A 19,825-nucleotide genomic window follows, 5' to 3' on the forward strand; every position below is an offset into this window, starting at 1 on the left:
CATTCAGCTGAGAGTGAGATACAGACGGACTTCACTTCAGAAAACATGACCAATATTAAAGGTCACCTATTATGCAAAATCCACTTCTCCATGTCTTTTCTACATCAACATGTGTCCCCTCTTCTCCATGTCTCTTCTACATAACCATGTGTCCCCTCTGTGTAAAGAGATTCTGAAAGTTTCAGGAACAAAGATTCTCTCTCTTTTTGTCCTGATCCATTTCTATAAAAACCTGTCTGAAAATGAGCTGATCAGATTTTGGCACCTGAATCTCCTCCTAGAGCACCATTGTGTTATTTTTAACCAAATATCTCTCAGAGGGGCGTGGGGAGGGGCTCCTTATTTTTCATCTAAAGTAACAGACAGAGAATCAGCACTTTTGAAACAGGGCTGAAACAGAGGGGATTATGGGATGCTGCAATGATCTGTTTGGTGTTTGGAGCCAAACACTTCAGAGACATGTTTTGTATATATCTGAGACCTATAATATATTGATGAAAAACAGTATAATAGGGGACCTTTAATACATTATATTCAGACTGTGTTACAGTACAACAGGATGAGACACGGTGAGGTGATACATGGAGGTGTTTCCAGCAGCTCCAGGTGGAGAATGATTAAGTGGTCTGAATCCTCAGCAGTAAACATCAGGAAGTCCCTGAGAGTCAGATGAATCCAGTTTCTCTGCACAGCGGCAGAAAGTGGATGAGGATCATGTGATGCAGCTACAAGACTTCCTCTGTTTCCCATGACTGCTGGAAGGAAACACTGGAGTGAAGTCTGTGGCACTGTGGGAACGTCTGTACAAATAAACTGAAGATGTGCGCTTCTTCAGAGTCTGAATCAAACCGCATTATATTTTTGGTTTGTCGTCGTTTCTCTCGTATTACTGCAATGAAAATTGTATTAAACACATGATGAGATGCTACCTTCATTCAGAGAACTATACCCCAAGATTTCTTCCCTACAAATTACATTTTTCTGTAAAAAAAAAGCATATCAATAAAATCAGTTTACAATATTCTGAAGATGTAAGTAGCAACAGGATAAATGTCAGTTTGGCATCAACGGCATAAAAAATAGTTTATGGGAGAAGGAATGTCTTGATTCACAAAAGCTTCTCTCTGTTTGGTACCAGGTATAAGTCCCATAATGCCCTCTGTCTGTCAGTCTGTGGTCATCAGTCAGCGGTTTCCTTCCCCTCACTGGGAGTGCTCTCGGGGGTCGAAGAGTTTATGGTTTTGGTCCCGTACGTGGCCTGCTCCTCGGCCTCCAGCCGGCGGTACCTCGTGTTGAAGAACAGGACGAAGACGCAGGAGAAGACGCCGATCAGCCCCCCTAGCACCAGCATCGGCACTGAGGACACATTTAGTGATATTATTGTAGTTGTATTTTTGTGTTTTATTATATATGTTGCATTGTTGGAGGAGCTCAGGTCAGAATAATGTCATTGCCATCTCTACACTGTAGCTTTGTGCATACGACAATAACACCTTTGAATCTTTGAGTAATGTCGATAGTGTAACAGGAAGTGACGTACCCTTCCAGCTGAGCACTGCGTCTCCACAGGTGGACAGAGGGGAGTCGGCCAGGCGTTTGCTGAGAGCCTGCAGGAGCACGATGTAGAGGAAGGACTGGACCTGTCTGAAACACCACAGGAAACACGCAGCGTCAGTATCAAGATCACATCACATACAGGTTTATTTATACAGCACCTTTCAACACAAGGCAATTCAAGGTGCTTTACAAAAATGAAAGACATTAAGGAACATATTACAAAATGGCATTTAAAAACACACAAGCAAAGATAATAAAGCATGAATAACAAAGGGACATGAATTAAAGGTCACCTATCATGCTTTTTTTAGGCAATAGCATAGGTCTCAGATATATACAAATATATAAAAAACATGTCTATGAAGTGTTTTGCTCAAAATACCAAACAGATCACCCATTCTAGCCATGCCTCATATCTCTCTATTTCACTTCCTGTTTCAAAAGTGCTGATTTGGGGTATAAAGTAGGGCTGTGCAATTAATCGTATTTTAATCGCAATTACGATTTTGGCTTGCCACAATTACGAAAACAACATAATCGAAAAAAACAATTATTTTGCTTTGCTAGGTTGTGACAGTGCACTAGAACATATTTGATCTAATTAATTTTGGTCTCATTTATTTGTATTTATCATATTTATATATGTTTAGTAGCTTTGGGAAGTGCGCTCCAAAATATTTGTTGATCTTGTTTATTGGTATTTATTATTTTGATATTATTTATTTAAATGTATCATTTATTTTTGTATTAGTTTTTCAGTTGCATTATACGTTCAGGGTAATCAACAGTTAAAAAGATACTGTTCAAATTATTATTTGTATTTGTTTTAAAGTTCAATAAATGGATTTTTCAAAGTCAATGAATAATCGTATTTAATAATCGTGATATCAATTATTGACCCAAATAATCGTGATTATGATTTTTGCCATAATCGCACAGCCCTAGTATAAAGGTTTACAAAATAAAAAAGGAGGGGTCTGAGCTCATGCGGGACCCGGCAGCTACTGTCTAAACTAAATACTGCCGTGATGAAACGCCATATCATGGATTATCAAGGATTATTTCTGAAACAGTATGGAGCTCAAAGGCTTTCTCTCTTGCCGGTTATACCACAAGGTGAGTTCCTTTTTATTTCCTGCTTCTTCACACACATGCTCTCCAGTACAGGTTAGCTCTGAGTGTTAGCGATGCTAATGTAAACACCGACCATATTACGTCCAAAACAGTCGGGCATTGTTTCTGATAGCAACTTTCTGATAGTGCCGTGGGTCCACATTTCAGATATTACGTCATATCGGGCGCAAATCTGGATCAGCTCCGTTGTAGCCCCGTTTTTAGAGATTTGGGTACGGAGGAAAAGAGAGAGGGTTTTATTTTCTGACGCTGCGTGAGTTCCCTGACACACCGGGGACACATCTTTATGAATGAAAGACATCAAAAAGTGCATTTTGCATGATAGGTCCCCTTTAAAGTTACAGTGCAGTTTAAGATGTGAATAGTTCAATTAAAAGCAACAATAAAAGTCTTCAGCCTGGATTTAAAAGTAGATCAAGTCCAGGAACTGATCTGTGGACATTTGATTTTTTTAAATGCCATATGTTACAAACTAAATTGACTTTTTCACTTTGAAATGTGGAGCATAGTCGACAGCTCATTTGAATTTCTCTTGATTCTCTATTGTACTTTCTTTAACATGAAAAAGAAACTGAGCTTTGACCATTATTTGACTTCAAACGGTTCAAATGAACAACTCTCTTTTAGGGAGAAACCCAGGACTTTTGGACATAACATCCGGGTAGAAATGTGTTAAAACTGCACATTATTTTACATTTTAATAACAATCTGCCGTAGTGTGATCTGTGTGTTTGCTGTACCCCGATACGAAGATGAGTCCCGAAGACGTGGCCTCTCCGACGGGATAGGTGCACTCCACAGCGAGCTCCATGGCGACGGGGTAGATGGAGAAACCGAAGAAGCCGAAGAGCGAGCAGACGACGGCGATGGCGACTTTCTGCTGCGGCATCAGAGACACCTGAGAGGAGAGAGAAAACTCTGAGTGTCACACAGCATCTACAGGAAGTCATTCATCGGGATTTATAATTACTTTTGTTGTTGTGGTATTTGAGGTCTTGGACCAGCTGCAATGTGATTGGATAAGATAAGATAAGATAAGACTTTATTCATCCCAAAGGAAATTGTTGTGCCAGGGTTACAAAAATACAATAAACACAGCAGCACAATAATAATAAAACTGTACACTATCAGTGCAGTAACAAGAGCAATTAAATATCTACAGGAAACATAGACGGTCACATAATTAATGTAAATATTAACATTATTTAGTATTGCAAAAAAACGTAGTGGCAGCAGTGGTCGCGTTAACCGAATATTTTCCGTCTATGATGGATTTCTTTTAACAATGACCGAAAAATCTGAAAGCAGTCCGTCATTTTGACAGATTAGAACAAACTCAGAACAGCAGCAAAGTATCCCCGCAGTGGGGCTCCGGTGTTATGCCGTGTTATGCATGCCCGTCAAAAAGGAAATTATATCGTTTCCAAACCTAACTTTGCCGAACAAATCTTTGAAATGTCTGGGAGTATTTGCTTTACGCTGCGCGCGCTCCCGCGAGGTGCAGTGGGCATGCATAACACGGCATAACACCGGCGCTAACAGTTCACGAGCCTGCGCCCGCCCCCTGTTGACAGTTCACGAGCCAGCGCCCGCCCCCTGTTGACAGTTCACGAGCGTGTTCTCCCTAGTGATGGGAATTCCGGCTCTTCTTGGTGAGCCGGATCATTTGGCTCGGCTCACCAAGAAGAGCCGGCTCTTTCGGCTCCCAAACGGCTCTTCAGTTTACCACATATTATACCTTTTATAATTCAATCAAATGTAGCCCTGTTTTGACTAATGATTTATATGTGTACACATATCACTTAAATTATTCAATACATCCTTTGTACTGAAGTATTCAAAAGTAAAAATTACATGTTTAATATCAATTATTTGCTGTGGCCAATTGTTTTCATTGCATTTACAGACCCTTGTATCTCTCTGATACCACATGAATGCACAGACTTGCTTGTAGAACCACGCTACACAAAGCAGATAGCAACACCTATAAAAACCTAAGCATAGACATTTAAAAAAAAAGGGCTACTGTATCGACATTTTAAAATTATATTTAAAGAAAAGGCCCTGACAAAACAGCAGGGCTCTATTTCAGTATTAACTATAGAAAAAAAGACAGCAACAGCTGACATCAAATCTTTGCTGAGCCCAAGGATAATCATAAATAAATAACATAGTGAAAATAAATATATTGCAATGCTCAGTACAGCAGCATCCAACTGTCTCTAATCATAAAAAAACATAATACAAATAAATATATTGCAATGCTCAGTACAGCAGCATCCAACAGACTCTAATCCTTGGATATGACATGCCACTGCATGCATGCACGGAGCAGCTGTAGCGCGGAGATCATCATATCATTCTGTCTTGTATTACTTGTAAAAACGGCTCGTTCGCGGGCGCAAGCCGGCGCCCGTCGTTCACTTAAAAGAGCCGGCTCTTTGAGCCGGCTCGTTCGCGACCGACACATCACTAGCTCTCCCCCCACCCCCGTCAGAGTTGTGTACAGACCGACGGGTAATAATGGATTTTGACGGACATTTTACGACATTTTTACGATCCTGTCCGTCAAATTGACGGACAGGATCGTAAAAAAAAGTCTAGCGCCACCTCTGAGTGGCAGATACGTAATTGCACGTTATTATAGAACATTATTAATAATAATAATATTATTGCACATGGTGTTGGTGGACTAACTGACAGGAGAGCTATTTTCTTTATAAGCCATGCTCTCTGCCCTCCTGCTTCAACTACCTTTGTCTTCTTGTACCTTGTCTGTATACATTGTCTGTTTTATTATTGAATTAGTTGAAAAATAAAACAAAACAAGTTTATTAAGGAATAATCAAATGTTGCACAATTTTTCCTTCATAAGCTTTGTGCACCTTTCCTACACAAGAAGGAGAACATTGCTATAAGTGCCTTGCCTTTAAACAAAGTAAAAGCCCAAACAGTGAGTTCTGTTTCCTCACCACGGAGAAGGCGATGCAGGCGACAGCGCTGAGGCTCAGGTTGATCTTCGTGGCTTCGATGAACTTCTTAGTTTTATCCACGATGAGACCGAGAGCGCCGGCACCGACTATCCCGAACACGATGAAGAGCGCTCCACACACACCGGCAAACTCCTGCAGAAGAAAAAAAAAGATTGTATATATTTATTGTCACAGTCTGCTAACTGTGGGTGAGAAACCAGGGTCTGAAGTCTTTCCTGTTCTCCTATCAGCAGGGTATATGCAGGAATCCTGAAGTCACATGTAAAACCTTTTAAGACCTTTTCTAAGACCCTTTCCATACATTTTAAGACCTCATCGCCACTTCGAGTTCTAACCGGTTACATTGGCGACACACTTTACCTCACATTGACTATATACAGTATTGATTGTCCTTCCTCCTTATCTTCCAACCATTTGGACGCAGACTTGCATTTCCCCATAACGATGTTGTTTAACAACCGGCGTAAACGGACCTTCTCGCGCTATCAAGCAGTGAGCGTGCGATGTCCTGTTCAGATGACGTCAAACCCAACGGGATGCCATAAATAAACTACACAGAATCACACTACACACCTACGCAATGATTACATTCAGGCAGACTGTAGAATACAACCTCTTTGGACAATTTATATACTTATTGAAAACAAGCTACAAAATGTAATACCTTGGAAAATGACTTTTTAATAGCCTTCATTTTCGCTAAAAATAATGCAATAATGCAAAAATGATCTTGAGTAACTGTTACTCAAGATCATTTTCACTGTCAATGCCTCAATGAATACATTCACTTGTTTATTCATAGTCTTTTTTCTACTGACAAACAATTCTCCACTATGTAATGGTTTTATCAGAAATCTTGTATCAGTCCCACAGCAGTGATATGTACAACAGCTAATGCTTATTTCAGTCTGTAGGCCGTTGTTGTGAGTGTGGACGGAGCATATACAAGGTTATCTTATCCTGATCGATCCGATCTCCATTCAGAAAACACGCATTTTAAAAGGTGTTCCGCCTGCCGTCTGTCTGCAGACTTGTCAAAGCATTAATTCATGGTTTTTACTGACCGGTATCAGTATGTTGTTACTTCGGCATCATTTAGAAACGTGTATTACAATTAAATCACGGTAAAATATGTTCATTTTTTTTAGTTGTAGCCCCCGAGCCAGCGCGTCTTGTTTGAATGATGCGAGTAAACACAGCTGACAGCCGTGGTGAAACTCGAGCGATTAGAGTGAAGCGAATATTCACATCGCGTCCGGTGTGAACGCACCATAAGAGACAGTGCAGATAAGATAGCACGCTAACCTGTTATAAAAAGAGTCAAGCACACGTGTAAAAATAGCAGTATTATTAAAGTAAGTAAACTAACAGCCACAAATTACATTACATGAATGCACACAATGTACAACAATATCTGTTTTTATTACTGCCGATTTTTATTCCACATTTTATTCCATCCCATGTAAACACTGTTATATTTTACTATATTTTTTATTATTTTTAATATTTTTCTAGTTCTCTATCTGTGTTTTAAAATGTTTGTTTTACTTGTATCTATGCACCATGACATCAAGTCAAATTCCTCGTACGTGTCACCCTACCTGGTGATAAACCTGTTTCTGACTCTGAAATAACAACACATATAAAGTATATATATGTGAGGCTGCAAATCGACTGTGCTGCTCGTTTGATATCAGTTAGTGTAGCTAACACCCATTAATCCCCCACGATGCATTGCACTCACGTTGGAGTACCCCTGCACACACAGGATCTGCTCCAGCAGCGTGGAGAAGCAGGTGAAGGCGGCGATGCCCGACCCGAAGCAGAGCATCAGAACCAGGTAGGCTCGGTTCCTCAGTAACTGACAGGGTGACATGGAGAAAGGACAATGAGGTCAGTGAAACATTTCAGAAGGAGACCAAATATAAGCTGGCAAAGAGAACACACACAAGGAGAAACAAAACTAAACATTAAAGGTCACCTATTATGCTATTTTTAGGCATATATTATGGGTCTCAGATATATACCAATATATAAAAAAACATGTCTATGATGTGTTTTGCTCAAAATACCAAACAGATCATGCATTTTAGACATCCCTCATATCCCTCTGTTTCAGCCTGTAATGGCGCAGTTCCACTGCAGCGCGGAGCTCGCTTTAAGCGTGCCGTGTCGTGCCGTCCCCTTTTTTGGTTGTGCTTCCACTAGGCCAATTACCGGCGCGGCACGGCGCGGGGCCACTTTTTCACCTCTTTTCTGGCCCTAGAAAATTGTGGTTCTATCGGGGCCAACAAACAGGGCTGAGTCGGGCTGAGTATGCTAAACTAGAGAGAGGAGCGCTGGCAAGAGGGCTAGAACTACAACAAGATGGACATATTTGACCGTGATTTAATTGTAATACACGTTTCAAAATGATGCCGAAGTAACAACATACTGATACCGGTTAGTAAAAACCATGAATTAATGCTTTGTCAAGTCTGCAGACAGACGGCAGGCGAAAAACCTTTTAAAATTCGTGTTTTTCTAGATGGAGATTGGCTAAGCTAACGCAGTATATGCCCCGACCGTCCACACTCACAACAACGGCCTATACAGACATAAATAAAGCAGCGACTGTATTCACCATGACACAGGCAGTCTGTGGTGTGTACTTGTTTAACTTTTGTCTAGTTTCTGAACATATATAAGGAGCTGTGAGCTCTGAGTGCTAACGGCTAACGGCTGTGTTGTGTTTCTGGATTTCTCATTGAAGATGACGTCACGGCTCCGCCTACACTGCGTTACTATAGTAACTACCCCAGTTCCTAAACTGTAATGGAAGCGCAGCATGAAGTGAGTCGGCCCTGTTAAGGCCCAACGCGGCCAAGCCGTACCGAGCCGTACCGAGTGTGGCCGAGGCCGACCGTGTAGTGGAAATGCGCCATTAGAGAACTGCAGGTTCAGGGTCCTTAGGGGAGGCGGAGCTAATGCCTGCTCAGAATGACCCAGCAGCTACAGTTAAATGCTGCCGTGATTATAGAACATCATGTTCCAAACCACATCAAGGATTATTTCTGAAACAGTATGGAGCTCAAAGGCTTTCTCTCTTGAGGGTTTATCACAAGGTGAGTTCCTTTTTATTTCCTGCTTCTTCACACACATGCTCTCCAGTACAGGTTAGCTCTGAGTGTTAGCGATGCTAATGTAAACACCGACCATATTATGTCCAAAACACGTCGGGCATTGTTTCTGATAGCAACGTTTCTGATAGTGCCGTGGGTCCACATTTCAGATATTACGTCATATCGGACGCAAATCTGGATCAGCTCCGTTGTAGCCCCGTTTTTAGAGATTTGGGTACGGAGGAAAAGAGAAAGGGTTTTATTTTCTGACGCTGCGTGAGTTTCCTGACACACCGGGGACACATATTTATGTATAAAAGACATCAAAAAGTGCATTTTGCATGATAGGAGACCTTTAAAATGAAATGAGTGTGTGTTTCTGTGTCGTCCTCACCAGTTTGATGCCCTGTACGAAGGGCTCTGAGCCGGAGGACTCGGCGCTGGCTGACGGCGGCGTGGGGGGGGAGCTGCTCCGTAGCCCCACTGTTGCTAGGAAACAGATGATGCACGCCGGGACTGCATAGGCCAGCAGCTAGAGGGGGGACACACACACACACACAAATAATGTGATGAATGGACTTTGGCACCTGAAATCAAAAACCATTCATCATCATTAGCAGGTGAGCAGCCGCAATCCCACAATGCACTCTGGGAATCCAATTATTATAGCGAACTGATGTCTCTTTTAAAAATATTTTTGGACAGTTTAACAGTTGATGGACAGTTGAAAGTAGACATATGCAAAAAGGCAATCAACAGGGTTTAAATCCAGGGACATGATTGTAGTTACTTGCATTCAGGACACCTCATTACAATAAAGATATCCAAAGAATGTGCTGAATAGCTTCAATCAAAACATAGATGTTCTGTTTAAACCTGGTATTTCTGCACAGGTGTTCTCTGATCTTAATATTTAAGTTGTATATTATTTATTAGATTTCAGTGGTTGCGTAACATATTTTCCAAACATGTCAAAATATCTCGTGACCGTTGTACAGTGCAAAAGTCAAAATGTATTTAAAAAGCAACATGTGTTTGTTTAAGGAGATAATCTGGTTCCATCCATACTTTGTGACGTTTAGCTTTTCAACTCAAGTCAAAACACGGTTTGCTCTTTCCTTGCTGCATGATGAGGGAGGCACAAACGGATGAGTTATAATCAGGGGTGCACATCAGTTTCTTAGTGAGTTACTCAAATGAGTACCAGGAGACAATGTTTGGTACTCAGGGCTGCCCACGCAAAGTTCTGTGTTCAGCCCCTCTGTTTCGCGAACGTCGACGGGGGGGTGGTATTGAACGTCGACGGGAGGGGTGGAGGTGGGCGCTAGTGGAGCACGGGCGTGGAACTCGCACCGGAAGTTGTGTCACAATTCCGTTGTCCTCACCGACGTTACCAGCAGCCCCGTCTGTGCGCACGGCGACCGGCTCTGTCGTCCAGTGATCGAAGCGCCTTCTGGAAATGCTTCACAAGTCCGGCGGTACGCAAATGCGCTTAGTGAGACAAGTGACGGTACGCATTTCAGATGTTTGCCGCGCATGCGTACCACTTATGTGCACCCCTGGTTATATTCATTATATCACAACAAAAATGTATTTAATAATAAAAAGACTGATGAAGTACATTATGTTTGATGCTTGGGATGTAAAATAAAAACCTCCAGTACAGCCCTGGTTGTTAAGAGATGCTTTTGTAGTAGTTAACGTTGGATGAATCATTAAAGTTACTGCTTTTGCCCACTTAAAAGGCAGAAGATTGCACACATTAGAACGTGTGAAGTTGTTTTGGCCGACTGAGCTCAGCAATCAGTCGCCTTTAACCCTCCATCACACACAGAGCAATATCAGTATTCACTGGAAGTCTAGTTCAACATCAAAACTGCTGCAAAGTCCTGCCAGGAGATTGAAAACATTTAGAAAAAATACAGTAAAACATGGACAATGATACTAGTGAGAATTGAAAGTTAACCCAAATTGAAAAAGCCATGTTAAAAAGATAGGTTTTAAATTGGCTTTTAAACATTTCAAGGGAGTTTGCTGTTCTAAGAAAGAAGTCTCTTTGTGGCTCACCAGGTCGGGGATGTCTCCAGATGTTTGAGTCATCCATGGAGAGAGCATGCTGGCCAGCAGCATGCCCAGAGGGTTAGCTGAGGAGAGAAGAGAGAAACTGGTTTATGTCCTGTGGTAAAAGCACTACAAATAGTTTTAAACTGGTTATTAAACAGCCTGAGATCTGTACCTGACCCACAGGAGGAGCCTATGTGTTTGCTTTTTACAGGCAAAGTAACATTTTCTCTTATGGTTTAGTCTTTGGCAGAGGTGGGAAGTAGTGGAGTACAAATACTTTGTTACTGTATTTAAGTACATGTTTCTGGTATCAGTACTTTACTCCACTACTTATTTTTCTGACGACTTTTTACTTTGACTTCTTACATGTTGAACCCAAATACCTGTACTTTCTACTTCTTACATGTTGAACCCAAATACCTGTACTTTCTACTTCTTACATGTTGAACCCAAATACCTGTACTTTCTACTTCTTACATGTTGAACCCAAATACCTGTACTTTCTACTTCTTACATGTTGAACCCAAATACCTGTACTTTCTACTTCTTACATGTTGAACACAAATACCTGTACTTTCTACTTCTTACATGTTGAACACAAATACCTGTACTTTCTACTTCTTACATGTTGAACACAAATACCTGTACTTTCTACTTCTTACATGTTGAACACAAATACCTGTACTTTCTACTTCTTACATGTTGAACACAAATACCTGTACTTTCTACTTCTTACATGTTGAACACAAATACCTGTACTTTCTACTTCTTACATGTTGAACACAAATACCTGTACTTTCTACTTCTTACATGTTGAACCCAAATACCTGTACTTTCTACTTCTTACATGTTGAACACAAATACCTGTACTTTCTACTTCTTACATGTTGAACACAAATACCTGTACTTTCTACTTCTTACATGTTGAACCCAAATACCTGTACTTTCTACTTCTTACATGTTGAACACAAATACCTGTACTTTCTACTTCTTACATTTTGAACACAAATACCTGAACTTTCTACTTCTTACATGTTGAACACTAATACCTGTACTTTCTACTTCTTACATGTTGAACACAAATACCTGTACTTTCTACTTCTTACATGTTGAACACTAATACCTGTACTTTCTACTTCTTACATGTTGAACACAAATACCTGTACTTTCTACTTCTTACATGTTGAACCCTAATACCTGTACTTTCTACTTCTTACATGTTGAACACAAATACCTGTACTTTCTACTTCTTACATGTTGAACCCAAATACCTGTACTTTCTACTTCTCACATTTTCCAAACAGGCTGGTTCCTTTAGTTTGAATGTGTGTTTGGTGGCGTGATCATTATTATTTAGAGTCATTGCGTGCCTATTGATTTGAACACGATCTGTGTATCCATCATTTCCTGGTCTTCTCTAAAGAAGAGGGACCAATGAAAACGTTGTCATGTTGCCGTTGTTCAGCATGGAAACATTCATTAGCTAACAATGACATTATTGTTCTATTAATATAAAGGGAGGTCAGGTACTCTTTAAAACAGCTGCTAGTTATGGGTACTTTTTACTGAAGTACATTTCAAAGCCCATACTTCTTTACTTTTACTTGAGTAAAGAAGTTTAGTCAGTACTTTTAAACACGAGTATCTGTACTTCTACTTGAGAAAAGGATGTGTGTACTTTTGCCCTCTCTGGTCTTTGGACAGATTTGACCAAACCCCACCACCTGCTCTCAGTGACACCAGAGAGTGCATCCCTCACCCATGGAGGCGATGGTGTTGGCGGTGGCGCGCTGGTTGTCGGGGAACCAGAGAGCGGCCATCTTGGCGGGGGTGAAGACGACGAGCGGCTGAGCGATGGCGGCGAGCGTCTGGCCGAACATCACTAAGGGAAACCGGGCTGCAGGGTCAGTGGAGATCCCCGTCCCGAGGAATCGAACCAGCGCCCCGAACATGTTGAGCCACGCGCCGAGGATCAGCTGCAGGGAGAACAGGACAGATAGATAAAAGCTTGGTTGGTGATTGGCTAATGGTTACACAAGCCAAAAAATCGTTATGACATCATAAAGTGGCCAAAATCTGATCAGCTCATTTTCAGACAGGTTTTTATAGAAATGGATCAGGACAAAAAGTGAGCGAATCTTTTTTCCTCAAACTTTCAGAATCTCTTTCCACAGAGGGGACACATGTTGATGTATAGAAGACATGACAAAGTGGATTTTGCATAATAGGTGACCTTTAAATAGTGTACGCAGCTATTGCCCTAATATTTTGTCGCTGAATCCTCCCAGTAAATCACAGGTTCCTTATTTATGTCCAGAGCGAGGTGTACCGTGATCCGCAGCCCGAGGACGTCCAGCATCCAGGAGGTGGCGAAGCTGAGCGGGATGGCCACTATCATGTAGATAATGGAGAGCCAGTTGACCTGTTCCAGACCCACCTTCAGGTACCGGGCCGACTGGTCCGCCACCGGGGCGAAGCTCAGCCATAACTGGGAGGACACAAAGGACAAAATGTGGTCAAATATATGTTTTATTTTAGCAGGATACCAACAAACGTTCTCTTTGTGGAGAGCTTTCAGTTAGTTTGGGCGACAGATGTTCATTCGGCTGATTTACAAATATATTAAAAGGTGTAAGTTACAGATGGTAATCCATGAAATTTGTGTATAACAATCATTAGACTTTCCTGTTGTTCATTATATCGTGTTATAAGTGTGCAGATAATACTTGAAGGATTCCCTACATTCTCAGACACTCAAATCCAGCACCAGACACTTTTTACGCTGCTATGGACAATCTTGCACTAATGCACATTTCTTAAAGTTATTGAAGTGACTGTTATTTTGTATATATTGATTGTTGTGCTTTTATTGATGTCTTAATGTGTGCATATGTATAAATGTGTCTGTTGATTGTGTATATATAGGATTGGATATACATATTTGTATACATATTTTATATACAGTGTGCTCTGATTGGTCAGCTCGCCCACTCTGTTCTGATGAGTCCACCACCGTTACAGCGGAACATCAGTGATTATGTGTTACAATGGCGTTTGTTAGCAACCAGAAAATGACACCAGTAATGACAAACAGATGAGAATACTGCGTGGGGTCTGGGTGCCGTGTTGGCGGGACGTTGCGGGGCTCGCTGCTCCGCCCTTTGAGGCTCGAGGAGCGGACAGTGTGAGCTGGATTACTGGTGTCGTTTCCTGGTTGCTGCGTGGGGTCTGCGAGACAACGAGACACCGCGGAGCTCAGCCTGAGCACACACACACACTCACAGCCTGAGCTCCGAGTGTGTGTGTGTGAGAAAAGATAAGGCTGAGTGAGTGTGTGTGTGAGGAGCCGTTACGTTACCATACCCAGGAAGAAAAAATGGAAAAAGAGAAATGTCCAACGAGGCGTTCTGGGGCAGCATAGACAGGTCTTTTCTGTGTTAGAGTTTTACTCGCTACAGGGTGTACTTTGAGGGTTTGTGACTCTGCAGACCGTTTACATGCAGAAAAACCTTCATAACACACAAGGGGACGGGTAATAACCGGAAAAGCATGACATGTGACCCGGACACGAAGAGGAAATGGCCCATCTGCTCAGCTAACATGCATGTCCTGAGAGAGTTGCTGAGAGAGTGAAAAGATATACGAGAAGTAGCCTTTATTTTAGGACGAGTATAAAACTACGAAACTGAGACATAATATAATATAATGAACAAGCTTCAACTTTGATAAAAACCTCTTTCACCATAACCCATACAACAGGGATTATACAGTAACCATGTTCCTGCAGGGCACGTAAACACATCCAAATGACTGCAATAACCTCTTTTTCTACAGGCAATGTGACTTGTTTTGTAAAAGTTAGCTTAGTAACCCAAAATCCAGGTTACACACGTATAACAAGAGATCAAGAAATGTGTTTATATATGAACCTGTATTTAGAAACAGCATTAAAGTGCATTCAATCAATCAATCAGCTTTATTGACGAGACTCAAGGTCCATTTTTTAAAAGACTTTCAAATATAAATAAAAAAAGGCAGTTATACCAATGTTTCCACAGACTGGTATCGTACAGCACTGAGTATTAAAGAGGACATGCAGCGTATAGAGATGATAGCTGTGATTAAATCCATCTAGCCTCTACACTACAACTCTCTGTTTGCTGACAATGAATACATCTATTTTAAGCAGTCGAGTCTTCGTGAGCTGGTCAGCTGATTTAGAGTCACAACGGCAGTTCTGTTTCTCACAGAGGAAATTAATAAGGTTAACATCATCCTTCTTTCCTTATTGTTGAGACCTTTTTCTGTTTGCAGAGTCTCCGTGATACTAGGGCTGAACGATTAATCGATTTAAAATTGAAATCGCGATTTGAAATGATGCAATTATCAAATCGCAAAGCCTGCGATTTTTAGTTCTTCTTGTGTGTCAGTCATCCACACCAATCAGAAGTGCTGTGCTCCACATGTACCAGCCATTGTTAACCAATCAGAAGTGGCCCATGATAGAAGGTGATTGACAGATTGATCCAATCCCCTGCCAAGTATTTTTGAAATACTTTTCCAAATGGCTTCCAATGGAGCTTTCCTAGATGGTTTGGTGAAACAAACCATCTGAGTCAGGTTAGTAATGCTCCATCACATGTTATCTATTACAGGGTGAATCTTAAACTGAAGCTTGACTTTAAAGCAGGGGTGTCAAGCTCAATTTCATCTCGGGCCACATCAGCATTATGGTTGCACTCAAAGGGCCGGTTGTAACTTTAAGACTATATAAAAATACATATATAAATATTTAGTATATATAAAATAATGTATTATATTACATTATTGCCTCTGCATTGGATTATTATCAGATAGGGTAATAACTTCATAATTAACTACGTCTGAAAGCAGAAGTCTAGGGCAAGTCTCTTCAGTGAGAATGTGACAAAATGATTTAAAAATTTAAAAAAATAATCTGAAAAAAATAAAAGTAACATTTTGAAAAGAAAGGCAAATTCTGAGAAAAAAGTCAATAGAGAGATGCATTGTGGGACATGAAGTTTATGGGCAACGTGCTTCTGTAAATCGGCATTCTTTCAGAGCTCTTGCGGGGCCACAGAAAATGAAGTCGCGGGCCGGATTTGGCCCCCGGGCCTTGATTTTGACACCCCTGCTTTAAAGCAACCCAACGGAAGTTTCATGTAAGTTTAGTTCTTCCACTCGTAGCTCGGGCTGCGGGGGTGCTAGAGACGGGAGCACGTTGATACGACCTTCCTAGCCGGAAATATGGCCGCATTTTACAATAAACTTCCGTTGGGTCGCTTAAAAACAAATATCGCAAATCGAATCGCAATATCTGTCAGAAAAATCGCAATTAGATTATTTCCCCAAATTGTGCAGCCCTACGTGATGCACACACTTTCACAATATGGTGACACTACAACAAGACCACGTTTATAGTTTCCACTAGTTTCATATCGTACTGAAACTACAGCACTTCATGCAGGTGCAGAGATTTTGGCTATAAATAATTCAAACGGTTCATAACCAAATAAAGAAAACAAAACATGTGATCTTTGATTTGCCATTACATATTATCTTAGTCACATTTTAAAAAAACACCTCTTCTTAAGATTGGTGTTAATGGTAAGAAAATGTACTATTTGTAAATACAACAGATTTAAAAACAAGTATAAAACATTGATTGATTGCCGGTTCACGTCCCGATCAGTCCAAAGAATTACTGAATTTAAATCAATAAACGTCCATCTTTCTTTCTTTCTTTATATTGTACATAAATGGCTATTCAACAACGTGAAACAAACCCAAACTTCTCAAACACATTTTTGCAATTTTACCTGAATAAAACGGTCTAAAATGTGCAGTAAATAACTATTATTCAAATTTGAGTCATTTAGATACTATTGGTATTTTACATTTTAATATTTGCTTCCATACCCACGCATAATGGGAAATGGCTTTTAGCACTTCTTCGTTTATAGCGTTATATATATTTGTATTTTTGTATTCGGGATTGTGGGAAACGGTATTTCGATCTCTCTGTCTGAACACACAAACTGATAGACAATAAAGTTGACTTTGACTTGACTTTGACTTAACAATTTTGGCTTATTTATTTCAAACAAAGCTTCTGGTGTTTCATATTCTGCATGCAGTGTTTCCACATGACACTCTCTGTGATTTAACACAATGTAAATATGGTTATGGCTCTCAAAATGAATCCTAAATCAATTTACAAGCCAACTACTGTTATTGTTTTTTTGTAAATCCCCCCCTGAGGCCTCAGTTTGGATGCTAAAGGCCGACTGATAGATGTCTAACTGGCCCATCGGCTGTTGTTCGCTCCGTCATGAATGACTGTCGGCAAGCTGAGCGTCTTTTGTGAGAGGGAACAGCCCCACCCCTGGAAACAATGGTGCTCACAGAGAGGACCATAGAGAGGACCATAGACAGGACCAGTCCCCATGGGAGCTGGGGGGGTGATGGAGGTGACGGACGCTCAGTTTGCATGACTGAGACGGCACACTTTGCCTCCAGGCTCACTCTGATGATTATGGCATCTCACCCTGGGGAACTATATCAGTATCCAGGAAACATAAGGAGGCGCCACATGTCATTGACACACTGTTCACAGATACACCTGCTTTATCAGTGCAGAAAGATGGCCAGATATCTGAGTAAAAGGACAACAAGCTGTCAGGGATTCAGGTTGCAGCTTTTGTTTTGAATGTGGAAACACAGGTTTGTGTAATTAGAAACTTCTTGGCTTTGTGATTTGTTCCCACAGATTGTAAATGTTTCTGCTAATACGGACGCTAGGCTGGAGCTTAATGTATGGTGTGACCAGACTATTTGAGTAATATTGGGACACTGTACTCAGTTACTGTGAATTAGTAGGCCTACAATGTTGAGGTCATTTCTTATGCTACGTTATACTTCTCCTCAACTACAATGTGGAGGCTATACTGTACTTTTCACTCCACCACATTTGTTTGACAACATTATTCAATTAGAAAACTCAGATTAAAAGAAAAAAATTAATCATGTTGCTTCATAATAATAATAATAATCATTTACATTTTTATTAGAGCGCTTTTCAAGGCACTCAAAGCGCTTTACAATTACACATTACACATATTAGACATGTAACAGTTTGATTATAACCCAGCTACTATTTGTATTATGGATGTAATAACAGAGTAATAGGGCTGTATTGATGTGTAATATGGGTGTAATGTACACAATACAATACCTACTCTGTTGTTGATGTTGTGTTATGTACACACACACACACACACACACGTTAACTCACCGTTGCGTTGGAGCAGTTCAACAGACATAGAACCAGCAGAACAAACCACCTCCTCTTGTAAACTTTAAAAGATAACAGTTTCTTCAGCTCAGTGTTCGGTGAACCGGGAATAACACCGGCACAACCCGTTTGAACCTCGGAGCGGTTTTCTTGGTCTCCCTCCATTAATACCAACGGTACAAGTTTACCGGCGGTTAGGCTAGGTGGCTAGTGGCGTTAGCTAACACTGTACAACACAACATTGTATCGTTAATGTAATGTAATGTTAATGTAGGCGGTGACAGAGCCGTTACAAAAACATAGTATAAGTCCTTAAAAACATATTATATCTCCTTTAAAATACAAGCAGTGAATCCATGGTGTTGTCTTGTGATGGGTTATGACATATCTGATAAAAAAGACAGCAGTTTGACGGCTGGGAGAATCGAAACACAAACACCGCTTCATGGTGCCTTGGTTCAGGAACAACACTACTGGGAGTGGACTGTAACAAAGATCTTCTACAGTCAAGATGAACCACTCCGTAAATAACACAACAGACCGGTAAATACACGTTTTTCTACATTCAAGATTGAAGGCTTTTATGGTCATGTGTGCATAGCTACAGTGTAGTTATGACAATGTAAATCTTAGGTCACAGGCTCCTCCAACATTGCAACACAATAAAACAGATAATAGTGCAAGTAAATACAATTAAATAGAAATAGAAATAGTGCAGAATAGTCTATACAAGTAATTGGAATATTGATATAAGTTGCAAACAGATGAATGTTATGGATGTTCTTTCAAAATGTCAGGTGTTTAATAGTCTTATGGCCTGTGGGATGAAACTGTCCCCAGGTGGTTTTAGTCCTGATGCTGCGGTACCGCCATATGTGAAACTATAAAACTGTTTTGCTGATCAATGGGAGATTGTTGTGTTGACTTTTGATTGTATTTTTGGTTTCTTGTTACTGTAAAATGTGTAAGCTGCTGTGACTGACAGACCCTCGATTTGTGAGTAACTGGCAGGTCAAATATGACCAGAGGTGGGAAGTACTGTACTTAAGTACCATTTTGAGATACTTTTACTTTACTTGAGTATTTCCATTTTTTGATCTTTTGTATTTCTACTCCACTACAATTCAGAGGTTAATCGTGTACTTTTACTCAACTACATGTATTTAATATGTGTACTTGTAACAGAGTATTACTACACTCTGGTACTTCTACTTCTACTCAAGTACAAGATCTGAGTACTTCTATTTTTACTCAAGTACAAGGTCTGAGTACTTCTACCTTTACTTGAGTAACATTTTGAATGCAGGTCTTTTACTTGTAACAGAGTATTACTACTCTGGTACTTCTACTTTTACTGAAGCACAAGATCTGAGTACTTCTACTTTTCTGAAGTACAACATCTGAATACTTCTGCTTTAGCTCAAGTACAAGATCTGAGTACTTCTACTTTTACTTGAGTAACATTTTGAATGCAGGTCTTTTACTTGAAACAGAGTATTACTAAACTCTTGTACTTCTTCCACCTCTGAATATGACTTTTCTTCTCCCTGCTCCTTTCCATCCTGGGTTCAAAAACTGCTTAAAGTTTACAATTTTTTCTTTTAATAATAATTGCCACGAGTGGAATAAACTAATACATGAATAAATATAATCTGTTGAGC

General features: G+C 40.5%; 1 protein-coding gene across 1 annotated transcript; it reads right to left on the bottom strand.

Annotated features, from left to right (window-relative positions):
* Positions 1-500: 500 nt before the first annotated feature.
* Positions 501-18,614, bottom strand: LOC117482549 (solute carrier family 49 member A3-like). Its single transcript, XM_034130672.1, has 10 exons — positions 18,165-18,614; positions 13,179-13,337; positions 12,609-12,825; positions 10,853-10,929; positions 9,180-9,317; positions 7,429-7,545; positions 5,664-5,816; positions 3,432-3,589; positions 1,541-1,644; positions 501-1,356 (listed from the first exon to the last, which is right to left on the bottom strand). Exons 1-10 carry the CDS (start codon positions 18,327-18,329, stop codon positions 1,181-1,183), a joined length of 1,464 nt encoding a protein of 487 aa, XP_033986563.1. The 5' UTR covers positions 18,330-18,614; the 3' UTR covers positions 501-1,180.
* Between the last annotated feature and the right edge of the window lie 1,211 nt (positions 18,615-19,825).

Source organism: Trematomus bernacchii, unplaced genomic scaffold (assembly GCF_902827165.1).
Source record: "Trematomus bernacchii unplaced genomic scaffold, fTreBer1.1, whole genome shotgun sequence".
Taxonomy (NCBI): domain Eukaryota; kingdom Metazoa; phylum Chordata; class Actinopteri; order Perciformes; family Nototheniidae; genus Trematomus; species Trematomus bernacchii.

What these genes read in the sequence shown, in the direction of transcription:
- LOC117482549 (XM_034130672.1), bottom strand. Translation starts at nt 18,329, where the DNA reads ATGGAGGGAGACCAAGAAAACCGCTCCGAGGTTCAAACGGGTTGTGCC. An exon ending in TCCTCGGGCTGCGGATCACG is followed by an intron (nt 12,826 to 13,178) that starts GTACACCTCGCT and finishes TTCTCCCTGCAG; the next exon opens with CTGATCCTCGGCGCGTGGCT. An exon ending in GTGTGCAGGGGTACTCCAAC is followed by an intron (nt 5,817 to 7,428) that starts GTGAGTGCAATG and finishes TTTCTTCTGCAG; the next exon opens with GAGTTTGCCGGTGTGTGTGG.